The 25,562-nt window shown below is 45.5% G+C and overlaps 7 protein-coding genes across 11 annotated transcripts in view; 5 read left to right on the top strand and 2 right to left on the bottom strand.

Moving 5' to 3' along the window:
• The window catches only part of LOC115735585 (DNA repair protein REV1), an 870,695-nt gene that overhangs the window by 541,293 nt on the left and 303,840 nt on the right, over positions 1–25,562 (bottom strand). The gene's annotated exons all lie outside the window — the stretch shown is intronic.
• On the bottom strand, positions 1,232–5,252 carry LOC115735901. 2 transcript variants are annotated; one of them, XM_030667339.2, is made up of 6 exons: positions 4,922–5,252; positions 4,198–4,433; positions 3,864–4,122; positions 2,045–2,224; positions 1,716–1,871; positions 1,232–1,578 (listed from the first exon to the last, which is right to left on the bottom strand). In XM_030667339.2, the coding sequence occupies exons 1-6, from the start codon at positions 4,949–4,951 to the stop codon at positions 1,405–1,407; spliced, it is 1,035 nt and encodes a 344-aa protein (XP_030523199.1). In that variant the 5' UTR covers positions 4,952–5,252; the 3' UTR covers positions 1,232–1,404. The 2 variants fall into 2 exon arrangements, with proteins under 2 accessions (XP_030523199.1, XP_048128904.1); XM_048272947.1 differs by having other exon boundaries at positions 3,864–4,070.
• Positions 6,180–15,874, top strand: LOC115735902 (2-hydroxyisoflavanone dehydratase-like). Of its 2 annotated transcripts, XM_030667341.2 has the most exons (2): positions 6,180–7,073; positions 15,842–15,874. In XM_030667341.2, exons 1-2 carry the CDS (start codon positions 6,258–6,260, stop codon positions 15,857–15,859), a joined length of 834 nt encoding a protein of 277 aa, XP_030523201.1. In that variant the 5' UTR covers positions 6,180–6,257; the 3' UTR covers positions 15,860–15,874. The 2 variants fall into 2 exon arrangements, with proteins under 2 accessions (XP_030523201.1, XP_030523200.1); XM_030667340.2 differs by lacking the exon at positions 15,842–15,874 and having other exon boundaries at positions 6,180–7,316.
• Positions 8,073–9,141, top strand: LOC115733678 (2-hydroxyisoflavanone dehydratase-like). The gene has a single exon (XM_030664309.2). It carries the CDS (start codon positions 8,145–8,147, stop codon positions 9,051–9,053), a length of 909 nt encoding a protein of 302 aa, XP_030520169.1. The 5' UTR covers positions 8,073–8,144; the 3' UTR covers positions 9,054–9,141.
• The window catches only part of LOC115735903 (2-hydroxyisoflavanone dehydratase-like), a 16,972-nt gene continuing 2,711 nt past the window's right edge, over positions 11,302–25,562 (top strand). The window contains exons 1-3 of one of the 2 annotated variants that reach the window (XM_048272951.1): positions 11,302–12,025; positions 13,369–13,605; positions 19,066–19,069. In XM_048272951.1, the coding sequence (XP_048128908.1) occupies positions 11,337–12,025; positions 13,369–13,588 (909 nt within the window). In that variant the 5' untranslated portion in view covers positions 11,302–11,336 and the 3' untranslated portion in view covers positions 13,589–13,605; positions 19,066–19,069. Of the gene's footprint in view, positions 12,376–13,368; positions 13,606–19,065; positions 19,070–25,562 lie in introns of those variants that run through there. The other variant, XM_030667343.2, reaches the window with a different exon arrangement.
• Positions 18,044–19,354, top strand: LOC115735973 (probable carboxylesterase 12). The gene has a single exon (XM_030667458.2). It carries the CDS (start codon positions 18,152–18,154, stop codon positions 19,088–19,090), a length of 939 nt encoding a protein of 312 aa, XP_030523318.1. The 5' UTR covers positions 18,044–18,151; the 3' UTR covers positions 19,091–19,354.
• Positions 21,402–22,894, top strand: LOC115735974 (cyclin-dependent kinase inhibitor 7-like). Its single transcript, XM_030667459.2, has 4 exons — positions 21,402–21,746; positions 22,191–22,246; positions 22,357–22,518; positions 22,638–22,894. Exons 1-4 carry the CDS (start codon positions 21,444–21,446, stop codon positions 22,729–22,731), a joined length of 615 nt encoding a protein of 204 aa, XP_030523319.1. The 5' UTR covers positions 21,402–21,443; the 3' UTR covers positions 22,732–22,894.

Here is a 25,562-nt window from a genome sequence, read left to right as displayed (position 1 = left end):
CGCCACCACGTTAGCGTTTTTCCGATCAAAATTGACTGGATGGATTTAATTGGCAAAATGTGAAAAGGTTGAGGACTCAATCGGTACAATTGAAAAGTTTATAATCGAATTGGCACAAGTGCAATATCTTTAGCTATTTTCTTGGTAATTGTCCCTTCGAATGGCATGTCTCATTTACTTGGAAATCCTGTTATGATGAATGTGAACGCATAGTGCTCCACCAGTAGGACATATGATGCTCCGGTCATGTGCGCTGCGAGTCACTCCACGCCTGCGAAAGCTACTCTAGCCATGGCCGGCTCTCCGTGACGTCCTCTTTCAATATATTTGTTCCCTAGCAATTTGTCCGCTCCATCTGCCCGAATTACGTACGTGTTGATCAAGGATTCACTGCCGCGAAACTTCAACTACCTTTGTTGGAGCATCACGTTTTCGTTTTCGCTCTGTTTTTCACTAAAATGGACGAAAACTAAGCCCAAAGTGCGTCCAAAGGAACGGAGGGATCAATGGACGGAGGAAGACTCGATGGAATTGAATTTTCAAGTTTGACTCGCAAGCTCGCGACGCAGCAGCTTTCCACGGTGTTGCACTGAGGTGGGCTCGAAACTGACACCCACCCTTCACAGGTCGAAACATTTAAGAGGATAATTATTGATACCAAGGACATCCCATCCATCGAATTTGACTTTCCGCATGTCGTTCAAAGTAATGAAATACAGACACGTGCGTGAAGATAATATTTAATGTTCGACAAGAAGCTAAATGGTTTATCTTTCCACGTTGACCTCGTTCACTTGACCATTTAGCTGTGAGAAAGCAGCTTTGTCTCGAAAGGGCGGCTGTTCCTTTATCGGCGCGCCAGATTGTAAAATTACTTGGGAAACGTATATGGTTCAATCAGAACAAAAAAAAAAAAATAAATGATGCCAATGCATGTAAGTTCAAAGGATTAGAATGCATTGGGCTCACACTCACCGGGTGTATTCACAAATATGAAAATTCTTTCCCCTGAACCGGTAAAGTGAGTAGAAATTGATCGCAAATCCAAATTCTCCGTTCCAGGGTGCGCAGAAATAGAGATTGACCGATTGTTAAACACTCATTTGCAAGGGAAAAAAGGGAATGGCAGCAGAATCACATCGAAACGAGAAACAAAGTAGAACGGAATTTCGTTTGCCCCAACCAATCATAGCCCAATTTCACTCCCAATAGGAACAGAGACAGTGGAAAAAAAAAAGAATTAATTGAATATAATTAAAATTTTGGAGGGAAGATAAGGTAAATGAAGAAAAGAAAGAAAGAAGGAAGGATAACCAAAATGCAGTTGCCAAGAACAAAATTTCGACAGGGTGGCTGACCTGAGGGCACCTGCTTACAAAAAAATCTGTACAAGATCCTAAGGCTTTATTTCCGGTAATCTGCATGAAGAAAGCTCTCATATTGCGTTCCTCTCAGTGTCTTTTGAATTTCATCCCAGTTATCAACTTGATTAGATAAGGAACCCTGGTGTATCTTGACCTGACGACTCTTCAGATCCAGGCGCGGGACCTTGAGAAAATCTTGCACATCCACTAATTTCTGCACACAAAAGAAAAAGCTTCTTCCCTTACTCTTTTCCCGACCACGATGTGCATCATGAATTGAATTCATCCATACAGTCTAGAATGTCGACACACAACACAAGCAACAAACGATAGGAAAGTCGATTTCCTTACAGTGCGGTTCTTCACAACATCCTCATAATAGAGGACGATATGCCTGGTGCTCTTGAAGTACTCCAGGGCTTTTGCTGTCATCTCTTGTACTTGCCTCAGGTCAGCTATGAGCAAGGTAGAATTCAATGAAGGCTTATATCTCGCTAGTATCGCAGCCTGAAAGCATTAAACATTCACCAAGTAAGACTCTTTCCCTTCTTCTATATGGTTTAGATATATCTATCACAAAACAAGCTTTGTTACTGTATGTATGCATTTGACTGAAAAAAAAAAACTGTATGTACACATTGGTTTGAGATGGAGGGAGGGAGGGAGGGAGGGAGGGACACCTCGTGGGGTGAATGCACATGAGACTTGTGAGTGCCATTTAGTGGCTTGGCATCTCGATCGTAGGAATTTGCGAGCACTGATATCATCCTGCGCAAAAGATTTCTTCTGAAGAGGAAAATAGGTGAAACACCCCTGTTTCTGAAGTAGTCTACTATTTCTTCATGATGCTGCATCAAACCCTGCATTAAGCATCAGTTAAAAAAAAAAAAGGAACCCTTAAATCACCAGCAGAAAGTCAGGCAACCTCATAAGAAGTCATAAAAGCTAAAATTCCAAAACCTAGTACAATGATCCCGTGCAAAGAAAGAGCAGCTAACTGTGGAGGCAGAAAGAAAGTCTCTTACAGTCTCATAAATCATCACAAATAAAACAGACAACCTCAAGATATTGAAATGGAGTGTGAGGCCAAGTGTGAACCTTGTGAATTAACAATCATACATCAATCAGCAAGTAAAAAGGGCCCGGTTTTGCCCGTAGGTATGTGCAAAATACAGATAAGGGAAACAAATGACCAATCACTTTTGTTCCCATCAAATTACTTTTACATGGATAGCTGCATGGTGCAAATCTTGGAGGATAAACAGAACATTCTACCTGATTTTTTCTCCAACAATATGCTACTTAATGAAGCTATAAAAGGTACATGCCTTACGACTATAATTCTTCTGCAGTATCAACATTCTAATCATTCAAACAACAACAAAGATGTGTCCGAATAGGTCTCGACTAGTACAGTCCCAAAAATCACTTACGTTCAGAAAAACGAAAAGTATAGCGTCACATTATGAAGATAATCAAAACCATTTCTAGTCTAATAACTGAATTCTTGATTTCGAAAAGAAAATAATTGGTGTGCGAAGGTTCCAGAACAGGAAAAGCAACGGCAGAAAAAGGCTGCCGTTTCTTTTGAATCAAAGTAAAAGAAACAAGATGGTTGAAAAAAGGGTTAAAAAAACATATAAATTATTCCACCCTATGAGAAAATGATAACATCTCTATAACGCATATCTTTAATTGGCTATTTCCCTTGTACATGCCATTTTAGCATTCTAGACGCATGGTGACCCTTCTATCCTTAACAGGAGATTCCTGAGCAGATAGTTGGAAGAAACTGAGTAAGGTCACTGAAAAATTCCTGGATTGTTTTAGCACATCCGTTTAGGATTTTTCACATTTGATGCTTCTTGAGGATTCAAATCATGCTCAGAACTTTACCCCAAAAAAAAAAAAAAATCATGCTCAGAAAATTTTATCGAGCAATTGTAACAAAGCAGGAAATTCAAGTTTAACTCATTGCCCCATCTCAATGGTATCAATCCATGGACTCAGGCACTACTTAAAGGCGCTTACTGGTACTGTCACTAAGATTGACCAAGATCTGCCCTGGTTTGTCAAAATAGGTATATTCGGATATCTAAATCTCAATAAAGAGCCATAATAAAGCGTGGATGATAAATACAGATAAACGAGACGGCGGATGAGAGGAGATTCTATACCTCTTTGAAAAGATGAATAAATAACCAATTAGAGCAGCAAAAAAAGAATGGGAATTGTCCTTTTTTAGTTTTTTCACAATTTTTTACTAACTAGCAAAAGCATGGGTTGCTGACGAGTGAGTCCGTAATTTTTAGCTGGACTAAGAAAAACCGTCGATGCATGATTTGCCAAAAGCTTGTATAACTTAGGCTGGGTTATATCTATTCAGAAATTCACAAATACGACTTAGACAGTATAATATCCAAGAGAAATCTGCTTTATTACAAATACATAACGAAGACAAAAATTGGAATAAGGGAACACTTTATTAGGCGCAATCACCTGATTAAGCATCCATTTTAAGCCAACTGCAGCTGTGCACTCGTTCTTTGATGCGCTACTCATCCAGTCCAGGTTATAAATTTTATCCAAAGTCTCCGTTATCGTGGAGATATTGCTCCTTCTAATCTTAACAGAGAAAATTTCCCCATTTGAGCTAATATTTGTGTGATTGTTCAGCAATGTCTCAAACCACCCACTACCAGATCTCTGCATCGACAAAATGGCAAAGTACCGTACAGGATTGCACGAACATTCAGCCCTTAATACATAAAAAGCAACCGATCAGTAAAATTGCATAAGAGCCAAAGCCAAGCCACCGTATGTAGTGACATACCTGCCGTAAGTTTTGGGTTTGGGATAGTGCAAATAAGGAATCTCCCAAGGCTCGATCATCGGTTCTGGACATGGACTTCTGAGCACTTGGACATTCAAAAGGCCAGACTTGGTCTGAATGCCAATTTGCTTGATGCAAATAGAGCAAATGTAAACGCCGCATATCATCGCAAAGACCAGAACAACCATCCGCAGCACCAACGGAGATTTTTTCACAGACTTGATGCCAAAAGATTCCTGTAATTATTTGGCAACACAGATACCTAGGGTTATGCAAGCATGTCGAAAGTCGGCTCATTGGAGTCCCGGTATGCACAGATGTTAATCATCACATCTATTGATCTACTGAAACCACAATGACGTCGACGAACTAGTGAATCTGAGCAGGGACGAATCAGACTCGATCGAGGATTATGGCCAAAAGCGGAAAGCGACGGAATCAATTCGGAAGCTGGATTTGCTTGCTTTAAATGCATATTAGGGAAACGAAAATAAAAGGCGAGTTAAATTATCAGCTGCTCAGATCAGGGGGGGAAAAAAAACTTATCGAGCTGCTTGAGAAATTTCAGAGCTAAAAGGACACAGACAACATATATATACACAGTCGAATACCAAGACATCACGTGTTCTGCGCACAAAATCCGGTGGCGATTTCACCAGAAGATTCGAAGAAACTCCCGCTCGCCGGGAACAGTAATCGAGAACAAGAGATGCGGCCGCCGTACCTTGGTGAAGAAGCAGAGATCGTCGGCCATTGTCGCGCGAGCTCGAGAGAAGCGGAACAAAAAAGCATCGGGCAGCTCAGGTTCCTCTTCTTTTATTCGAGCCTTTTTTTTTTTTCCCTTCAGAATGTCCTCAAGCTTTTTCCCTCATTTTCTCGAGAAAATACTGAAGCGCGGAGAGAGAGAGAGAGAAAGAGGGAGGGAGCCTTTTTCTCGTGAAGCAGGAGGGAATGATTGGATGCATCGAAGACCGTTGCACGCTCGCTTCGCTTTGTTGTATCGCGGATTTCTTTTTAACAGATCTCTGTTTTGCAATCTAAGTTCGTTCGTTCGTTTTTTTCGAGCTGTGACCCAGCTCTAGAAACGAACGAGGGAGGAGACCGGAGGTAAAAGGCCCAAGGCGGGTGCAAAACGAGGTCGTTTTCCATGCTGTGGTTGTGGAGAGAGCCTCTGAAGGTGTGCCACGTCGACATTGATTCGCTCGGTCGTTTTGGTTTTAGCGGAAAAAGGCCCCGAGCCCCGACCGGGCGGCAATTTGGGCTCGACTTTTCGCCTTTTTCGTGTTATTTCACCGTTTGCCAACATCGATTGCGTGGAAAACAAACGTCCTTGCTTTTGCTTTCACGTCGTCCCGCTTTGAATGATTCAATCGTTCGTAGGAAGCTGGCTCGATTTTTTTTTTTTTTTTGAATATATTGACCATAAGTTCTAAAACATATATAAAAAGATAATTGAGTCATAAAACTCTCAAAAAATACAATCAAATCCTAAAATTTATCAAATCGATACAATCGAGTACTTTCGCCAATACCGTTAACTTATCTAACTGAAAATACTGATATGGCATTTTTTAAATTATTTTCTCTCTTTTAGTTGGCTTTTTGAAATTATTTCCTTCTTTAAAATTTACTTAAATTGGATTAAAGAATATAATAGGTTAACATTTTATTTAAAAAAAACAAAACTAAGAGAGAAAAAGGAGGGAGGGGGGGCTTCCAGCACACTCGATCGCCTTTCATGATGCTTTCCATTAAAAACAGCAACAAAAATTTAAAAAAGTAACAGTAAATAATAATTGTTGAAAGATCCAGTTGGGGATTTCTCCCCCCGGGTCCAACAAGCCGTTAGGCCCTTTACTGACAAGGACGAGGAGGTAACAACGTTTGGGCTTTCACTCCAACATGTCCTGATCACACCAAACTTGGCTGTTCCCCACTTCGTCGTTGACCACGTCACGTCACGTCCCAGAACCAACGTAAAAGACACGAGAATCACGGCGTTCCCGCAACCATCCCCCAAAAGCAATCTCCACCTCCACCAGCTCTCTCACTCTCTCCCGATGGACTCCACAACCAGCACCGACGAAATCGCCTTCGACTCGCCCTTCTTCCGGATCTACAAGGACGGTCGGGTCGATCGATTCCAGGGCACCGACACCGTCCCTCCCTCCCTCGACCCCCAAACCGGTGTCCAATCCCAGGACGTCCGGTTCTCCTCCGACCCCGACCTCTCGGTCCGCCTTTTCCTACCCGGGTCCTCCGATCCGGCCCGCAAACTCCCACTCCTCGTCTACTTCCATGGCGGAGCCTTCTGCATCGAGTCCCCCTTCTCCCCCATCTACGCTAGGCACCTCAATACCCTCGCCTCCGCTGCCGGAGTAGCCGCCGTCTCCGTCCACTACCGGTGGGCGCCGGAGCACCCCCTCCCCGCCGCCTATGACGACGCGTGGGCCGCGGTCCGGTGGGTGGCCGCGCACGCCCTGGGAGAGAGAGGGGCCGTGGCCGAGTCGTGGCTCCGCGACCGCGCCGATTTCGACCGGGTGTTCCTCGCCGGCGACAGCGCCGGGGCCAACATCGCTCAGCACGTGGCCGCGAGGGCCGGCGTGGAGGGGCTTCCGGGACTGAGGATCGTGGGCGTGGCTCTGGTGCACCCGTTCTTCAGGAACGACGGGCCGGATAAGCTGATGGATTTCATATTCCCTTCGAGCTCGGGCGTGACGGACCCGCGGATGAACCCGGCGTACGACCCGAACTTGGGGAGGATGGCGGGGCAGAGGGCGCTAGTGTTCGTGGCGGAGAAGGACCATCTGAGAGAGAGGGGGCGGTCGTACTACGAGGCGTTGAAGAAGAGTGGGTGGAAGGGGGTGGTGGAGATCGTGGAGACCGAAGGAAGGGATCACGTGTTTCACTTGTTCAAGCCAGATTGTGACGATGCCGCGGAACTGGTGAAAAAGTTTGCTTCTTTCTTGAATCAGGACTCAGGAGGAGTGAGGCAGTGTCTGTAATTTGTTGTCAAGCGTCTCCTTATGATCTTTGTCCGGTCAATAATATGTCATCAATCATCAGTTGACATTCGTCGGAAATGAGAATTGTGACGAAGCTTTTTTATGTTTTTGTGTGTCTTTTCAGCACTAATTCGAGTCTGCAGCGCGAGTTCAAGCTCTGCTCTGCTTCTACTTCTTTATCCTCTTGCTCAGAGCAGAGATGCTTGATCGCTCAAGAAGCGTACTTTCACGTATGCGCGTCTTATCAGCTTGTAAATAGCACATTCGTGAGATGTTGTTCTTCATGAAGTGAATTCAGGATGAATACCACATTCTCAATCTCATTCTCTGTGTGTGGAGCAATTGCTCATCGGGATGAAAAAGGACGTTATATTCCCTTTGAGCCCTTTTAAATGCGGATGATCGTTCTGTCCATGTCACAATTTGTGCTCATGAACTTTGGATTGGGATAGGCAAGAGTTCTATGGAGCAGCAAATTGTGAGCTACAGCTGTTAGATTGGGTCGCCAACTAGATGCTTCTCCCACCTAAAATGCCTTGAGAGACTAGTTCTATTGGAGAAACGAAATGGATATTCCTTAGCACCGAGGACGGGAAGATGCACCCCAAAGAAGAGAGATGCCACTTGAACTCAGAGAAATAGAGAGGGAGAGTTTCATTTTCTACTCAAGTGAACTCTCAATACAACGTATGAATTCCTAGGAAAATAATTCACGGGGGTGTAGTATTTGGCTGAACTGGAGCAGATAATTCCCACCTCAACGAAGTTTCCTCCGTCACCAGAATTCCTAACTCCTAGTTTGACTGACGGTTGAATAGTGAATGCTACATTGGGGGTCCCATTGTCCATTTCCCGACTCAATTATTAGTTTGTTATCAAGAAGACCTCCTCAAATCTCACTTCGTGGAGCCTCTCTTCCATCACCCGTTTCACTCCCCCCCAATGGCTTCGGAAACCGACGAGGTGGACAAAGAGTTCCGATTCTTCAAAGTCTACAAGGACGGCCGCTTGGAATTTTTCATGCCTCCCGTCGAGAAGATCCCGCCCTCCAATGATCCCAACACCGGTGTCCGTTCCAAGGACGTCGTCATCTCGTCGGACCCGCCCGTGTCCGCTCGGATCTTCTTGCCCCGCGTCTCCGACCCGGGCCGGAAGCTCCCCCTGCTCTTCTACATTCACGGCGGTGGGTTCTGCGCGCAATCCCCCTTCTCCCACCGCCACCACAACTTCGCCAGCACCGTCGCGGCCGAGGCCGGGGCGATTGTTGTTTCCGTTGAGTACGGGCTCTTCCCGGCTCGGCCAGTACCCGCCTGCTACGAGGACTCGTGGGCCGCGCTCCGGTGGGTCGCGGGCCACGCCGACGGAGACGGGCCCGACGCGTGGCTGAACGAGCACGCTGACTTCAGCCGGGTCTTCATCGGCGGCAACAGCGCTGGGGGGAACATATCGCACACGCTGGCCGCCCGGGTCGGGTCGATCGGGCTGCCGGCTGGCGTGAGGGTGGTGGGGGTCATACTCATTCACCCGTACTTCGGCGGCACCGAGGACGACCAGATGTGGCTGTACATGTGCCCGACGAACGGCGGGCTATCGGATCCGAGGCTAAAGCCGGCGAAGGAGGATCTGGCGAGGCTGGGGTGCGAGAAGGTGCTCGTGTTCGTGGCGGAGAAGGATCACCTGAGGGAGGTCGGGATTGGGTACACCGAGGAGTTGAAGAAGAGTGGGTGGAGAGGGAGCGTGGAATTGGTGGAGCATGTTGGGGTGGACCATTCCTTTCACACGAATGATCCCAAGTCCGAGAAGGCCGTGGAATTGATGGACAAGTTCGTCTCCTTCATCAAGCACAACTGATCCCCTTCCCGAGCACGTGACGTCATCGTTATTAATCCAGAGTTATAGTCCATATGAAACTTTGTACAACGCTGTTGTGTTCGTCTTACTTATGCATCTTTTTTTTTCCAATATATATGAATTGGATCTTTAAATTGTTTTTCTTTTCTCCTTTCAATCAAGCCCCTGGCCTCCGTCTTTGATGCTCCATCTCAACACCACTCCCCCTCCGCCGCCGCAGTCCGGCATGATCGAACACCACGATTAGTGCACCACCATAAGTTCAAACATCGCCGTCGCTGGCAGAGTGACCACCACCCCCAACCGACCACACAGACCATCCCAAAAGGAGAAGACCATAACCAACCGATCAAGATTCGATCTTAACGACAATTTCTAAGCCTATCAACTTGCGAAGCTACAAAGTATTAATTAGTCAACGAGTTTTCGAAATATCAAGCTTGGTTCTCCGAATTTCATCTACAATCCAACAAACGAAAAAACGAAATTGACACAAATATGGTAGACAAAATGCAAAAGCAAATGTAAGCACACATATTAGAATATTCGAAGAAGATGAGTTAGGGCACAAATTTGCACGGTCGGTCTTGCAACAAGCTCGTGCTTGCCGCCAACAATGCGTTCCTGTTCCATTCATGGAACTGCAAATCGGATGGATTGAACTTGCTATTTGAGATACTGATTACAGCTGGTTCGACTAATTATGAATGCCACGAAATGAGTAACATCACGAGCTATTACAAACGTGGCATTGAGTAGCAAGGAATTACTAATAATGACTAACCAAACATCATTTTCGCATAATTGTCCCGTATTCTCAACTTGTCCGATTAAAAAAAGAGCATGATGATCCGCATAGATAATCCAATTAGAAGCAATTTGCTCCAATCGGGTAGGTCTAAGACCACTCGACCACAAACCTCAACGATAACTCTCGTTCTAGGCAAGCTAGTCCCATTGAAAGAGGCTACCACCTCGCCACCACCCAAGCACGAAACTCTGACCGATCCACAACAGTTGTTTAACTGCCCGACCGATCAAAATAGTAGGTAGCCGTCATCCAATCAAGAGTTAAGCTAGCCTATGAATTAAGTCCCTATGCCTAGATGGCTTTAATAGTGTTCATGGCGGAGAAGGACCATCTGAAAGAGAGGGGGCGACCGTACTACGAAGAAGAGTGGGTGGAAGGGGGCGGTGGAGGTCATGGAGACCGAAGGAAGGGGTCATGTGTTTCACTTGTTCAAGCCGAATTGCGACGATGCCATGGAATTGGTGAAGAAGTTTGCTTCTTCCTTGAATCAGAATTCAGGAGCAAGGTAGTGTCTGTAATTTGTTGTCAAGCGTCTCCTTATGATCTTTGTCAGGTCAATAATAAGTCATCAATCATCAGTTTGACAGTCGTCGGAAAATGAGAATTGTGATGAAGCTTTTTTTATGTTTTTGTGTCTTTTCAGCACTAATTCGAGTCTATAGTGCTAGTTCAAACTCTGCTCTGCTTCTACTTCTTTGTCCCTTTGCTCAGAACAGGGATGCTTGATCGCTCAAGAAGCTTAGTTTCACGCACGCGCGTCTTATCAGCTTGTAAATAACATATTCGTGAGATGTTGTTCTTCATGAAGTGAATTCAGGATGAATACCACATTCTCAATCTCATTCTCTGTGCGTGGAGAAATTGCTCATCGGGATGAAAAACGACGCCATATTCCCTTTGAGCCCTTTTAAATGTGGATGAGCGTTTTGTCCATGTCACAATTTGTGCTCATGAACTTTGGATTGGGATAGGCAAGAGTTCTATGGAGCAGCAAATTGTGAGCTACAACTGTTAGATTAGGTCACCAACTAGATGCTTCTCCCACCGAAAATGCCTTGAGACTCTAGTTCTATTGGTGAAACGAGATGGAAATTCCTGAGCACCGAGGACAGGAAGATGCACCCCAAAGAAGAGAGATGCGGCTTGAACTCAGAGAAATAGAGAGAGGGAGAGTTTCATTTTCTACTCTCAAGTGAACTCTCAATACAACGTATGAATTCCTAGGAAAATAATTCATGGGGGTGTAGTATTTGGCTGAACTGGAGCAGATAATTCCCACCCCAACGAAGTTTCCTCCGTCACCAGAATTCCTAACTCCTAGTTTGACTGACGGTTGAATAGCGAATGCTACATTGGGGGTCCCATTGTCCATTTCCAGACTCAATTGTTAGTTTATTATCAAGAAGACCTCCTCCTTCCTCAAATCTCACTTCGTGGAGCCTCTCAGACATCACCCGCTTCACTCCCCAAAAATGGCTTCAGAAAGCAATGAGGTGGTCAAGGAGTTCAGATTCTTCAAAGTCTACAAGGATGGCCGCTTGGAATTCTTCATGCCTCCCGTCGAGAAGATCCCTCCCTCCGACGATCCCAGCACCGGCGTCCGATCCAGGGACGTCGTCATCTCGTTGGACCCGCCCGTCTCTGCCCGGATCTTCCTGCCCCGCATCTCCGACCCGTCCCTGAAGCTGCCCCTCCTCTTCTACGTCCACGGCGGCGGGTTTTGCATGCAATCCGCCTTCTCCCGTCAATACCACAACTTCGTCAGCACAGTCGCGGCCGAGGCTGGCGCGATCGCCGTCTCCGTCGAGTACGGGCTCTTCCCTTCTCGCCCCATACCGGCCTGCTACGAGGACTCCTGGGCCGCGCTCCGGTGGGTGGCGGGACACGCCGGGGGAGACGGGGCGGAGCCGTGGCTGAACGAGCACGCCGACTTCGGGCGGGTCTTCATCGGCGGGGACAGCGCCGGGGGCAACATATCGCACACGCTTGCCGCCCGGGTCGGGTCGATGGGGCTGCCGCAGGGCGTGAAGGTGGTGGGGGCGATACTGGTGCACCCGTACTTCGGGGGGACGGAGGATGACCAGATGTGGCTGTACATGTGCCCGACGAACGGCGGGCTGTCGGATCCGAGGCTGAAGCCGGCGAAGGAGGACCTGGCGAGGCTGGGATGCGAGAAGGTGTTGTTGTTCGCGGCGGAGAAGGATCACCTGATGGAGATGGGAATTGGGTACACCGAGGAGCTGAAGAAGAGTGGGTGGAGAGGGAGCGTGGAGCTGGTGAAGAACGTCGGGGAAGAGCACTGCTTTCACCTGTTCGACCCAACGTACGAGAAGGCCGTGGAGTTGAAGGACAAGTTCGTCTCCTTCATCAAACACATCTGACGGATCGAGCCATGAAAATTCCGAGCAATGTTCGATCCGCGGGATCATTTGATTCTCACTGCTTGGTGATGAATCTGGATGATTGGATATCTGCCAATCCTCATATGTTCGTCTAATAATTTGCTGGGTTGATCTAATAATTTGCTGGGTTGATCTTTCTCCACTGTGAATATCCGACTAGCCAGCCATTCGTAGCCTACACTCGGGGTTATATCTAATTTCCGTGCTTAGTACCCCTTAATTAATCAGGTTTAGCGGTCGTATCTAATTTCCGCGTTAAAAATCACTAACTACGGATGCTTTTTTGAAGTTAAGTTAACCCCACACTCCACAAAAGGAATCGTTAACAAAGCATTAATGTCGCTGGAAATTATTGGCGTAATGATGCTCATACTGCAATTATTATGGAGGGTGGAAATCACCGAATCGAAGATGATCCCAAACCGAGATGTGCCATTGGTGTATGGCCGATAGAAATCCAAAATGGGTCTTTCCTTTGAGTTTCGGACTGTTTCTATCTAATTGATCTGTTGGGCATCTATGGATCCACAGTGGACATTGTAATCACGACCCTTCGGCTGTCGGTTCAAGTCTTCACAAAAATGGACATGCATATCGGCCCAAAACGTTATTGAAACGAGACTACCCTGACCCGATCATTGTTGGGCCGCATGCCCACCCACCACTCAGCCATTGGCCCACTCAGGAAAAACAAAACACCACATTCTTAAGTTGTACTCGCACCGTTCTCAAATTAATTTCAAAGTCGCTCAAAATCCCTAGTTTTTGGTTCTTGGAGATAGAAATTGAACATTGTGTTTTGCATCTTGGTCCTAAGTTTGCGCTTGGAAGACTTAAGATTAATCGCCACCAAGGTCAAAGCAGTCATCGCTCGATTGAGTATCGGCTGGCCCTGTGGCACCCGATCCCGACATGTTAGGATGATTCTTGGGTCGCGTTCCAGTGGATTGTGGCCCACGCGGACGGAACAGCATGTAGTGCGCGGCTCAATGGCCACGCCATTGTTAGGTCTGTTCACAAGAAAGCATATCTCGAATGAATCGACAACCAACCTTTTCCAAAGGGATCCGAGGCTGAAGCCGGCGAACGAGGATCTGGCAAGGCTGGGGTGCGAGAAGGTGTTGGCGTTCGTGGCGGAGAAGGATCACCTGAGGGAGGTTGGAATTTGGTACACCAAGGAGTTGAAGAAGAGTGGGTGGAGAGGGAGCGTGGAGCTGGTGGAGAATGTCGGGGAAGAGCATTGCTTTCACCTGCGAGATCCCAAGTGCGAGAAGGCCGTGGAGTTGAAGGACAAGTTCGTCTCCTTCATCAAACACAACTGATGGATCGAGCCATGAAACGCGGATGATCTTTGACACGAGGGGATCAATTCATGATTGGATATATCTACCAATCCTTGTAAGTTTACCTAATAATTTGCTGGGTTGATCCTTTTACCTCTGCGAATATCTGTTAGCCAGCCATCTGTAGTCTATTGGAAAACAACACGATATTGTAATTATATTTATTTCGGCGGAATTTCTCCCTCGGTAAAATATCTTTATAGAAAGCCATTTTTTTATTTTTTTAATAAAATAAAAATAAGTTCTACGATGACTCATCCAGACAAAAATATCACGGATGATAAATAAATTAACAATCCAAATTTCAAGAATCTAGTGCAAACAAACTATGCCCGAAATCAATTGACGACAAAGCTTAAAAACACTAATAAATTACCTCCGAATTTAATTGACAACATAACACATAGAATATATATATATATATATATATATATATATATATAGGAATTTAATTGGCACGCGAGTTTGAAAGATAAAAGTACAACCAGGAAAGTGAAGATACGAAAAGATAGTAAATTTGTTTGATATGCACAGTTGTCTTCAATAGACAAGTGACGATATTTATAATGGTAGTAACGTAAGTACTTGTAGGCAGTTTCCAATGGTTGTAACCTATGTTCTTCCACCTCTCACGATAACACTATCTTATTCTTGGACGGTTGCTCCTTAAAAAATGCATGCCAGTTGTTTCACGATCTCAATTGCTTTGTCCTCTCGTGACTTCGATCATGTAGCCATATCTCGATGCTCCTTACGCATTCTGTTTCCTTCTTGACAAATTTATCGATCCTTACTCATCAATACTCTTGTTGATCGTTGTTAATCTTTGTCTTCGTCGTCGACCGATCAGTGCTAACCGTCGACTTGCACTAATATCGATATCGATCCCTGCGGATATCCGCGCATTAGCCACGTGCTCATGTAAACAAATACTAATCGAGTAGACTGATACTGCAAAGTAACAAATGCTCAGAGAGTTGGCAATGGCGATGCAGTGATGATTCCATGTTTTCGTCGGCCCAGGAAAAAAGGGTAAAACATGTGACGGCCGGACAGAAATTGCTAACCCAGCATCAACGTAACTGAAACAGGAGGAACCGAACCCGATCATTATTGGGCCGCATACCCACCCACTCAGTCATCTGCCCCCAAACCACGTTCTTACACAAACACGTGCTCATTAGACTGGTCTGATTCTGAACCCACTGAATCGGCTCCCTCAGCAGTCGCAACAAAAACCAGACCAAACTCCAATCCTGCATCACTGCTTCAACAGCCTTGACCGCCCAAAAATGGCGTCCCTATCTCGCCCCTTCTCTCTCCTCTTCCTCAGACAATACCGCATCTCATTCCCATCCCACCCAAACCCGACATTTCTGAACCCTTCCTATTTCAATTCCTCCTCCAACTCCATCTCTTGTCCGCCTCGAATAATCTGCTGCAACAGCATTACCAGCAGCACCGGCGAAATAGCCCACGAGTTCCGATTCTTCCGAGTCTACAGAGACGGCCGGGTGGAGAAATTCCATCAGACCCACAAAATCCCTCCCTTCGACGACCCGGTCACCGGGGTCCGGTCCAAGGATGTTCTCATCTCGCCCGAACCCCGGGTGTCGGCCCGCGTTTTCCTCCCCGAGATCCGAGACCCGAAGTCCAAGCTCCCCGTGCTGCTCTACGTCCACGGCGGCGGATTCTCATTCGAATCCGCCTTCTCTCCCGACATCCATAACTACGTCAGCTCAATCGCCGTCAAGGCCGAAGCGATCGCAGTCTCGGTCGAGTACCGGCTGGCCCCTGAGCACCCGATCCCGGCTTGCTACGACGATTCTTGGGCCGCGCTCCAGTGGGTTGCGGCTCACGCGGGCGGGACCGGACCCGACGCGTGGCTCAACCGTCACGCCGATCTGAGCCGTCTCTTCGTCGCCGGGGACAGCGCCGGAGGGAACATCGCGCACGATGTAGCGGTCCGGATCGGGCCAGCAGGGTTGCCCGGGGTCAGGCTCGCGGGGATGGTGTTGGTGCACCCCTATTTCGGTGGGACCGAGGACGACGCGATGTGGCTGTACATGTGCCCGGAGAACGGCGGGCTAGAGGACCGGAGGCTGAGGCCGGCGGCGGAGGATCTGGGCCAGGTCGGGTGCGAGAGGGTGCTGGTTTTTGTTGCGGAGAAGGATCACCTGAGAGGGGTTGGAGCGAGATACGCGGAAGAGCTGAAGAGGAGCGAGCGGGGAGGGAAGAGCGTCGAGTTAGTGGAGAACTTCGGCGAAGAGCATTGTTTCCACATAAGTGATCTCAGGTACGAGAAAGCTGCTGAGTTGGTGGACAAATTTGCATCCTTCGTCAAGCAAAGTTGATTAATTCCTCTTTGGGAAAAAGTCACAAAAAATTCTAAACTACACTCATTGTAACTCATTTATCTCAATTTTTTTTTATGACACAAAAAATCCTAAATTTATACTCGTGCGATACATTTATTCCAAAATTTTTATTGTGACACCAAAAACTCCAAATTTGTAGACATATGATACATTTATCCCAAATTTTAATGTAAATGAGTCACGCGGATATAAGTTTAGGATTTTTGATACCACAAAAAAATAGTTTGAGATAAATATGTCACATGTGTATAAGTTTAGGGTTTTTGATGTCATAAAAAAAAGTTTGGGGTAAATATGTCGCACGAGTAAAAGTTTGGGGTTTTTGGTATCACAAAAAAAATTTAGGATAAATGTGTCACAATTGGCATAATTTATGATTTTTAATGGTTTTTTCTCTTCCTCCTTATTGGAGAAGCTAATTAATTACTTTTTTTTTGTCAATATTAATTAGTTGGTTAGGTGTAATGGTGGTTCAAACTTTGGCTTCCTTTTTTTTTTAATGGAAACGAATGATTTAAAAAAAGGTTTCTGAAAATAATCGCTTGTATCGTTTTGAATAATAATAATAATAATAATAATAATAATAATAATAATTTGATCAAAAATAATAATAATAATAATTTATTCTTCAATAACTTTCGTGAACGATGAATATATTTTGTATTAATGCATTCAATACAAACGTTTATTTTTAGAATAATATTTCCAAAATCATTCATTTTACGTAAAAGCGAAAGAGGAAACACCCTTAAATGAATTAGATTGTAAAGCTAGATTGAAGCCTAGAGCCTAAATAGAGAGCCTATCCCTTTTTTAACCTACATTTATTAGAGATTTATTTTTCACGAAAACGAACGGAGCTATATGAATTCCACAAGACTTGTATGGTCCACATGCTACCAGCACGACCGCGTCACCAACTTGCTAGGAAAAGGAAGTTTCATTTGAGACTTCCTAAGAGAAAGCATAGTTGCAACTCCGTTCAAGTCTTCCAAAGAGAAACGCAAGTGCAACCACTAGTCCTCCTTTCTCTTTCCCAGAAATTGCTTCGGAATCAGCTTCTTCCAAAGGGACAATAACAAGCATCTCGCTGGCGTCTAGTACTCCTCCATACATGAATGGCGGCTTGGTTGCATTCGGGGAGGCGTCCTTTTCGCTGCGAATGCGAGTGGATCCCCAAAATCAAAACCCGCTAACGTGAATTCATATGTGAATCGCGACGATTTGTTTACTTGCTTCGTCGATGATTATCGGTCCGTGAAAACGAAATACAACTAACTCAAGTCTATCGAATTCATATAAATCTTGCGGAATGCTGACGCTTAGAAATTTAGAATGGTCCTAACGGCAAAAGCCGCCAAACCAGATGCTCGCCAAAAGCAAAAGCAGCCAAAATTATGTGCGGCTGAATTAGCTCCGCGAGGCACAGTGAAGCATGGTTTTCAGATCAAAGAACAGAAACTGGGCAGTTCCCTCCAATGGGCCTCATTCCCGACCCCATCAACTCACCTGATTCTAATTAAGGGCCGAAAACGCCGGACACCCGTTGGTGCATTCACCAACTCGTTTCCAAATAACGACATTAGTTGGTAAACCTTCTGCTAGAAAAAATTTTTTAATGCCAGTTTCCATCGGAAGCGGTTCCATTTCAGTCACTGATTATGTACACAATCGACGGTTAAGATGAACATGGTCCGATGAATTCGGTCCCGATGAGCCCTGCCAAGTCAGTAAGGAAAGCTAAGACCTCAAGGCTTTACCGTCTTCCCAACTGATATGAGAATACAGTCTTACTTAATCTAACGTTCTCCGACAGTGGAGGCTTCTAGCCGTACCTCGAAATCCTATTTCTCGCCGAAGATACCTTTGGCATAATCTTCGACCGTTCGCGGCACCGGGTCAATTCGAACACCGGAACAAAAATCTCCGACCGTCCAATCGCATCCGAATCCTTCACCACGGGTCAATTATTGGGATGGCGTGGCGTTCGTCCCGTCCGCATATGAATTTCGCTGTCCCAAAAGAGTGTGGTCCCCACTGACCAATCAATATCTCCCGGCGCCGAGCAGACTCAACAACCAGTCTCGCTCCCCACGAAAAAGTACCTCCCTTCTCCTCCCCAAAATACACCCACGACCCAGAGAAAAACGCCCTCAGAAGTTCGATGGCGTCCGAGATATCCCAGGATTTCTCCCCCTTCCTCCGCATCTACAAGGACGGCCACATCGAACGCCTTATCGGCACCGCCACCGTCCCCGCCTCCCTCGACGACAAGACCGGGGTCGCCTCCAAGGACGTCGCCTTTTCCTCCGACCCCGCCGTCTCCGCCAGGCTCTACCTCCCCGCCGCCGCCGGCCACCCCAAGAAGCTCCCCCTCCTCGTCTACTTCCACGGCGGCGGCTTCTGCATCGAGACCGCCAGCTCCCCGACGTACCACAACTACCTGAATGCCGTCGCCTCTGAGGCCAACGTCGTCGTCGTCTCCGTCGACTACCGTCGAGCCCCCGAGGACCCCCTCCCTGCCGCCTACGACGACTCCTGGGCCGCCCTCCAGTGGGTGGCCTCCCACAGGGCCGGGGACGGCCCCGACGATTGGCTCAACGAGCACGCCAACTTGAACAAGGTGTTCCTCGCCGGGGACAGCGCGGGGGCCAACATAGCGCACCACATGGGGTTGAGGATCGGGTCTGATAAGTTGGACGGCCTGGCGGTGGCGGGGATTGCGCTGGTGCACCCCTTCTTCTGGGGGAGCAAGCCGGTGGGGACGGAGACGACGGACCCCGAGAGGCGGGCTTGGACGGTCAAGTTCACGGAGATGGCGTGCCCGACGTTCAGCGGGGCCGACGACCCGATCATAAACCCGGAATCGGATCCGGGTCTCGGGGGTTTGTGTAGCGACAGGATTTTGGTGTTCGTGGCGGAGAAGGACATGCTGAGGAGCAGAGGGTGGTACTACGAGGAGGTGTTGAAGAAGAGCGGGTGGAGAGGGAGCGTGGAGGTGGTGGAGACGAAAGGCGAAGATCACGTGTTCCATCTGATGAACCCGAGCTGCGAGAACGCTGTGGAGATGATGAAGACATTCGTGAAGTTCTTGAACGAGTGAGAAGATGGCGTCTAATTTTGGCCATTTGGCGGATGATTGGACTGGTAGTTGGTCGCTTTTTGTGTGCCTTTTCATGTTATTTGATATTTTTAGGCTTGACTTGTTTCTCATCGTTTCGTTTCGTTTGGGGTTTGGAATTGAATTTGCAAGGCTGCAAGGGGGAAATTGTTGTACTGTTTAACTTTCTCGATGTGATGAACTCTCGACATGTCAATGTAATGTGACGGTACTTTCGAGTTCAATAAGATCGCTGTCTTGTCCACATTTGTGTTGACGATGTTGTCCGCCGATAGAGGAGAGCACCGCCGTGGTGGTGGTCGCCATATAATCAAGCAGCCCGCGGTCGAGAAACTTTCTCAGGCAGAAGATCTTAGACCCATGCGGGAGGTGTTCGTCCAAAGGCCACCACCCGCCATGGATGCACTCCTCTTATAGCTGGTCTCGGGAACCTCTGCGGGGGAGGTTTCTTGCCAAAATTCAGTCGGACGTCCAATCTCGATGGAGATGGCCTGGCCACCGCAACTCCAATTGCAGCCACCTCAGTCACCGAGGTGGTTGCTGCAAGAGATTGACTTTTTTTTTTTTTTTTCTCCTTTTCATCTTTCAGCATTTTTTTTCCAATCTTAGTTAGCCTAGGTGCTCTCAACACATGGTGAGATTCTACACTATTCAAGGAATTTCTTACGACAGTCAACTCAATGGAAAGACCAACATGAATTGTCTGTGCAAAATAAGTATAGTACAAACATAGTCTCTTTGAGAAAAAATTATCAAAAAAGTTCTAAACGTTTTGACCTTTTGCCAATTTAGTCATCAATCTTTTAAGTTTATCGATTCAGTCCTAAATCTTTTCATATTTTGCCGATTCAATCCTATTGGTCGGAAATCGTTGATGTGGAAGTCGATCGTCGTCCGTTACATCGTTGACGTTGACGTAGACAATTTCTAATAAAATTTTAATATTTTAAAAAAAGATTATTTATTTATTCGTTTATATATGTTTTTCCTTTTTCCCCTTTCATTTTTTTCCCTCCACCGACATCGGCGAGGGTCGCCCTTGCCCGGGCTAGTGTGGGTGGCCCTCCCTTGTGCTAACTAGGGTGGTTGTTGCCCGCCCAAGCGAGGGTTGCCGCCACCAAAAATAAGTAATTTCCGCAAGCTTTGCATCTCAAAGCAAGTGATCACACGAACATGGCAAAATTGGCACAAGCGAGTCTCCGGGATAATTGTCTAAATTAAGACCATTGTACAACGATTAATTCGGTCATAAACCTTTCAATTATGCGAATTTAGCCCTAAATATTTGGAAGATTTGCCAAGTTAGTCCTAAATCTATTTTTTGGTAATTTGCTGAAAGGACTATATTGGCATATCATCAAAATGTTTAAAACTAAATCGACACAATTGAAAAATTTAGAATTGAATTGGCAAATCATCAAAAGATTTTAAACTAAAGTGGCACAATTGAAAGGTTTAATGCTGAATTGGCCTCTATACAATAGGTTTAAGACTTTTTTGATAATTTCCCCGAGAGTCTTCGTGTGATCTTTTAAAGTTTAACCAAACTAATCACACGAATCCAAGAGATTTTTTACTATATCGACACAATTTAGTTTGACAAAAGGGATAAAAATTTTGAAAATGCTTTCCCGACAATATTGTCAAGTACAATACAATCTCAACCGTAGATCTATACACAATCATCGCGTGTTTTGTATAAAACACTCATTGATGGGGAGATGGCGTGATGGTAAATAACCGACGGTAGTGTCGGATTATCGGGCTAGCGGTTCCCGAAAGATCGTTAGATACGGTACAATCTCAATTGTAAATGTACACATCATCACCGTGTGTTTTGCATAAAATACTCATTGATTGGAAAATCATGCGATAATAAATAACAGACAGTAATATCATCGGGCTAGTAACTCTCTAAAACTTTCTATTGGTTTGACCACTTGTTTTTCAACTCCATTTTCGCGCGTTCGTCCTTTTAGATCGGCGACATTTGGAATTTAGAGATAGCGGTGCAATCACGTTCATTCGCGTAAAAACCCATTTAATAGTGAATACTTAAATAAATCTTCTTCTTCGTCGCTTATCGAGTCGAATAAATTTTCGAATAAAACTCGATTAAGCAATTGAATGTCGCATTCTCAATTTTGATTTTGTCATCCTTAATCCACCGATCAATAAGCATTCGAAAATGAGCAGGCTTTCCTATTAATCAATTGGACAATGGTCATGGTCATGCACCCCTTGCCTTAAACCTCAAAACCCTGCATACTGAGAGCCTCTCTTTCCACGCAACCAAAAATAGCAAAACCAGAGAGAGAGAGAGAGAGAGAGAGAAATGGCAGATCTCGTGATGAAGTACGAGAGAATTGCAACGGAGTCTGCTCCTCCCCCGCCCAGCAGAAGTACGCCCAAGAGAACCATGTCACTCGTCGGCTCTGGAGAATCGCCGAGACCGCCTTCTTCCACTCCCGCCGTTGTGAGCCACCTCCCTTCCACCGCTTCTTTGGAGAAATCACCGCCGCAATGCAGCGGCTGTGTCTCCGGCGACTGCCCCTCCTGCTTCTGGTACGACCAGCTCCTCTCCACTGTCAAATCCAGGGAAAACTCGAACAAGAGGAAGAGATTCTTAGGTTCAGAGGTAACTTCGGAACTTTGAATTTCGAAAAAGATCGTTCTGTTTTTCCTCTTGCCGAGCAGTAACGGTCTCGAGTGGATGCCGTAAGCGTTCCCCAAAAGGAAAGCAAATGCATATCTGATCTTAAGAGAAAATACTGTCTCCTTCCTTGAATCACTCGGGATTTGAATTTTTCTCTCTCGCCCAGAATTTGCGGATTCTGACGTATTGTGAGGGAACCTTTGTCATAATTTCTCTTGATCTGCTTCAAAATACGAGGGGTTTACAGTTTCCAGTAGCGATTTAGCTCCAAATCTCACCGAATAATTTTCAAAACTCCAGTTTCTGATCTTCTATCTTCGTGATCGTAAAACTCTGCTTCACTGGATTGCTTGGCCCGCAAGTGTGATTTTATCTGTATCCAACGACTACACAGCGCTTTAAAAATTTGTGAACATTCCGTAGCAGGCCGAGAATTTGAAAATTGAAACCGAGGACAAGACGTGCGCCGACGGCAACCTCAGGTTTATATTTTTCCCTTTGTTCTTTCTCGTTCTTTTGCTTCCATTGGGATGCGAATCGCTTCGATGCGCATGGCTGAAACTGTAGTTCTCTCTCGCTCCACACCTCGCAGGAGAGATGCCCTGGCGTCGCTTGATGCCTGCAGGAGGCCGGAGATGCAACCGCGGCCGGCATCAGACGCCGACGCGGCGGAGGTGAAGTCGAGGTGCGCGGCGGAGATTGAGGCGTACTTGTCCGCCATGGAGAAGGGCCAGCAGAGGCGGTTCGCGGAGAAGTGAGTGTGCGCAGGATAAGCAGCGCGCATTTTAGCTTTCGCTTGGAGGTTTCATTACTTGAAACGAACTTAACAAACCCCCTTTATTCCTTTTTGGGGTTTCTTCTTCCATTTGGCAGGTACAATTACGACGTCGTGAACGACGTGCCGCTCGAAGGCCGTTACGAGTGGATCCCCCTCAGCGTGGGTGCGGTGGAGGAAACGCTAAAGTGACCGGCCATGGTACGGATTGTAGAAATGGGGAACTCCCCACTCCGATCGCTTCCTACCTGCCTTGGTAAAAATGTGCAGTCTTCTTTTGTGCTCCCCGGAAGATGTCCCGGCTTGTTTTCGCTTCAGTATAATAATAGATCGACACGTACCACCAAACCAAACCAAACCCTCGCTTTTATTACTATCCGTCTTTAGCTCACGATCTTGGCAGATTTCTGGAGATGTACTTGGGATTCTGTCTCTTTTTTTGCAGTCTATCTTACTCGTTTTCTTGCTCGACTCCGATATGTGTTTGCGTCCCTTCTCGATTCACCTTTTATCCCCTTTTCTTTTTGTTCCTAGGAATTAGTTGGTTAGTGGAATTGAAGTGCGCACCAAACCCTAAAAAGGGGAATTCGAATGGTGGTCGGGCGTCCCGGATCGGGATGGCTTTGGATCTGATGGCGTTTCGCACGGTGTGGGGTTGGGGATGGAACGTTACTTCGAGGAAGTGCGTCGGTGATTTCCACGGCAGTTTTGGTGAAATTTAGGCGTTCGCTGGCGTTCAAGCCGACAGCTTCCCAATTCCCATTGCTCTTCTATGACGCCATCCTTCCCCTGTCACTGAAATAGAGGTTGGCATTAGAAAAAGTGCAAATCAAAGATTTGTTCGTTGACTTTTCTTTGACATGCTCACGTTCCGTATAAAATATAAGATTTTGCAATGATACGTTAGGGATAGGAATTTTGTAACTCGAATTTAACTCGTGTTGTATGGATTACGAGTGATGAGAAAAAGAAAATGATCTGCTCTGTAATAGGGGAATCTCAATTCCAACTTTTTGAAATTCCGATTGGTTAAGAGGTGAACATGTTGGATATATTTCTTATACGCATTTTCTCTTTTTTTTTTTGCCCAGTTTAATTAAATTTTTTCTCTTCGAGATAGAAGGCCAAGTTGGTCCCGGCATAACTAAAAATTTAATGTTGGGCATGCAGTCTTTTAGACTCGATAAAAAAAAATACTAAAGGCAAAATCGAGGAGATGTTAACAAATGACATAATCTTTGGCGATACCAACAACAACAACAACACACAAGTTACCAAAAAGTTCATGTATGTGCATAAAGATGGATATTCAGCGCATGTCTGAATGGCATTCAATCAAGATGTAACAAAAACCACAAAGCCCAAAGTTCCCTTCCATATCCCGCTACCTCGTGTTCTATTGGAAAAGCTATTGATTGCTAAAGTGACGCCGGGATGGAACGACTCTATTGATAAAATATTCAAGGTACACCTAACAGTCTTTGGATAAATAATTAGTTTAGGATATCATAATTTTATTTTGAAGAATAAAGCTAGTTATGAGTTTTGTTTGATATTATCATCACGTCAATCCAAGCGTCAATGATGACCGATTGTCATTAGCAATATACTAACATAGGGGAAATCATCAATTATCAATATGATTTTGATAGGGAGAGAAACAACCCAAGTTGAGGAAAAAGGAAGGAAAATGCTATTTAAGATTACGATCGAGTCGGTAGCTTTTTAAGCACTTTTGGAACACGACGCTTCCGTTTATCTAAATTGACGCTATTGCGAGAGAAGTGTCATTATTGACAACACTTGGCTTGTTGCCATTGGCTTGAGTGGATGGGGGATGTCACGTGTCAAGGGGCACTAATCTTTCGCGAATGCTAAAGAAAAAAAGAACAATTCAACCTTTTTGTCTGAAGTCAAGTAAAAGCTCAAGGGAAAAATGCTAATTTGCATATGCCCCAACAAATCTCACTTGTTGTTTGACCCCCCCCAAAAAAAAAAAAAAAAAAAAATTTCTGACTTGCTGTACGGCATAATCATAGTATCGCGCTGGTGGTGGCAGGAAGAGAAGTTGGCCCAATCTCTCAAGCGAGGCTTTCGAAGTTTGAAGACAAGGCTCGATGTTGGTACCGAATCTCAGAAGGCGTGAACATAATATGCTTCAAGAAAGAGGCTATTGCGCCATGGTTCCGGGAGAATTTGAGGTTTCGTTTATTTCGAAAAAAATAAATAATGTGAAAAATATTATTTTAAAAAAATTATTTATAAAATATTTTTATCGTTTATAAAAATATTCAGACATAAATTATTATCGATAATAAAAAAAAATTCATTAATTACTTTAAACGATATAAATGATTATTTTTTGAAAAATATTTTCGCAATGATTTGTTTTCTGCGAAACAAACGGAACTCGAATCATATGAAATATTGCTTCCAACAGAGGACGATATTAGATTATTCTCGTCATCGTCATTGTCATCTTGTTCGACTTTGGACAAGATCGTGTGCCGGGTTCCAGGTTCAAACTCCAAGCCTCTTTTTTTTTTTATTTTGTCGAAAAACTCCGGCACTTAAAATGGCTGCAAAAATCCGCGATGGAAGAGCTACCACGAATTTGGAGGTGTCAATCTTTGATGAGGTGACTTTTCACTTCCCATTGATATTTGAAATTTATTATCGCTTGCTAGAATATATTATGCACTGAATAAATTTCCGACATCGGCACACGAAATGTTTATAAACCTGCCAGACTCTAATTACAACCAAATGGACTTATCTTTTCCATATAAACATAACGTAAAGCAAGGAAGAAATGCACATGTTTCTTTGATCCATTAAACAATTAATAATTTGGGTCATGAGCGAAACAGCTACCGCTAATTGGCTTTATATGCGGACTCCCCTTTCCTGTCCTGTCGGAATCTTCTTCTCAATGTTTGCACCCTTGCTCTTAAAGCAAAGCAATGAAGATGCCCCTCTTTTGACCCATTCGGCACACGTTTCCCCCCTCCAAATACTTCCTC

Source organism: Rhodamnia argentea, chromosome 11, assembly GCF_020921035.1.
Source record: "Rhodamnia argentea isolate NSW1041297 chromosome 11, ASM2092103v1, whole genome shotgun sequence".
In the NCBI taxonomy this organism is placed as follows: Eukaryota; Viridiplantae; Streptophyta; class Magnoliopsida; order Myrtales; family Myrtaceae; genus Rhodamnia; species Rhodamnia argentea.
Note: the sequence above shows the minus strand (reverse complement) of the source record. Positions and strands in the feature narration are given on the sequence as shown.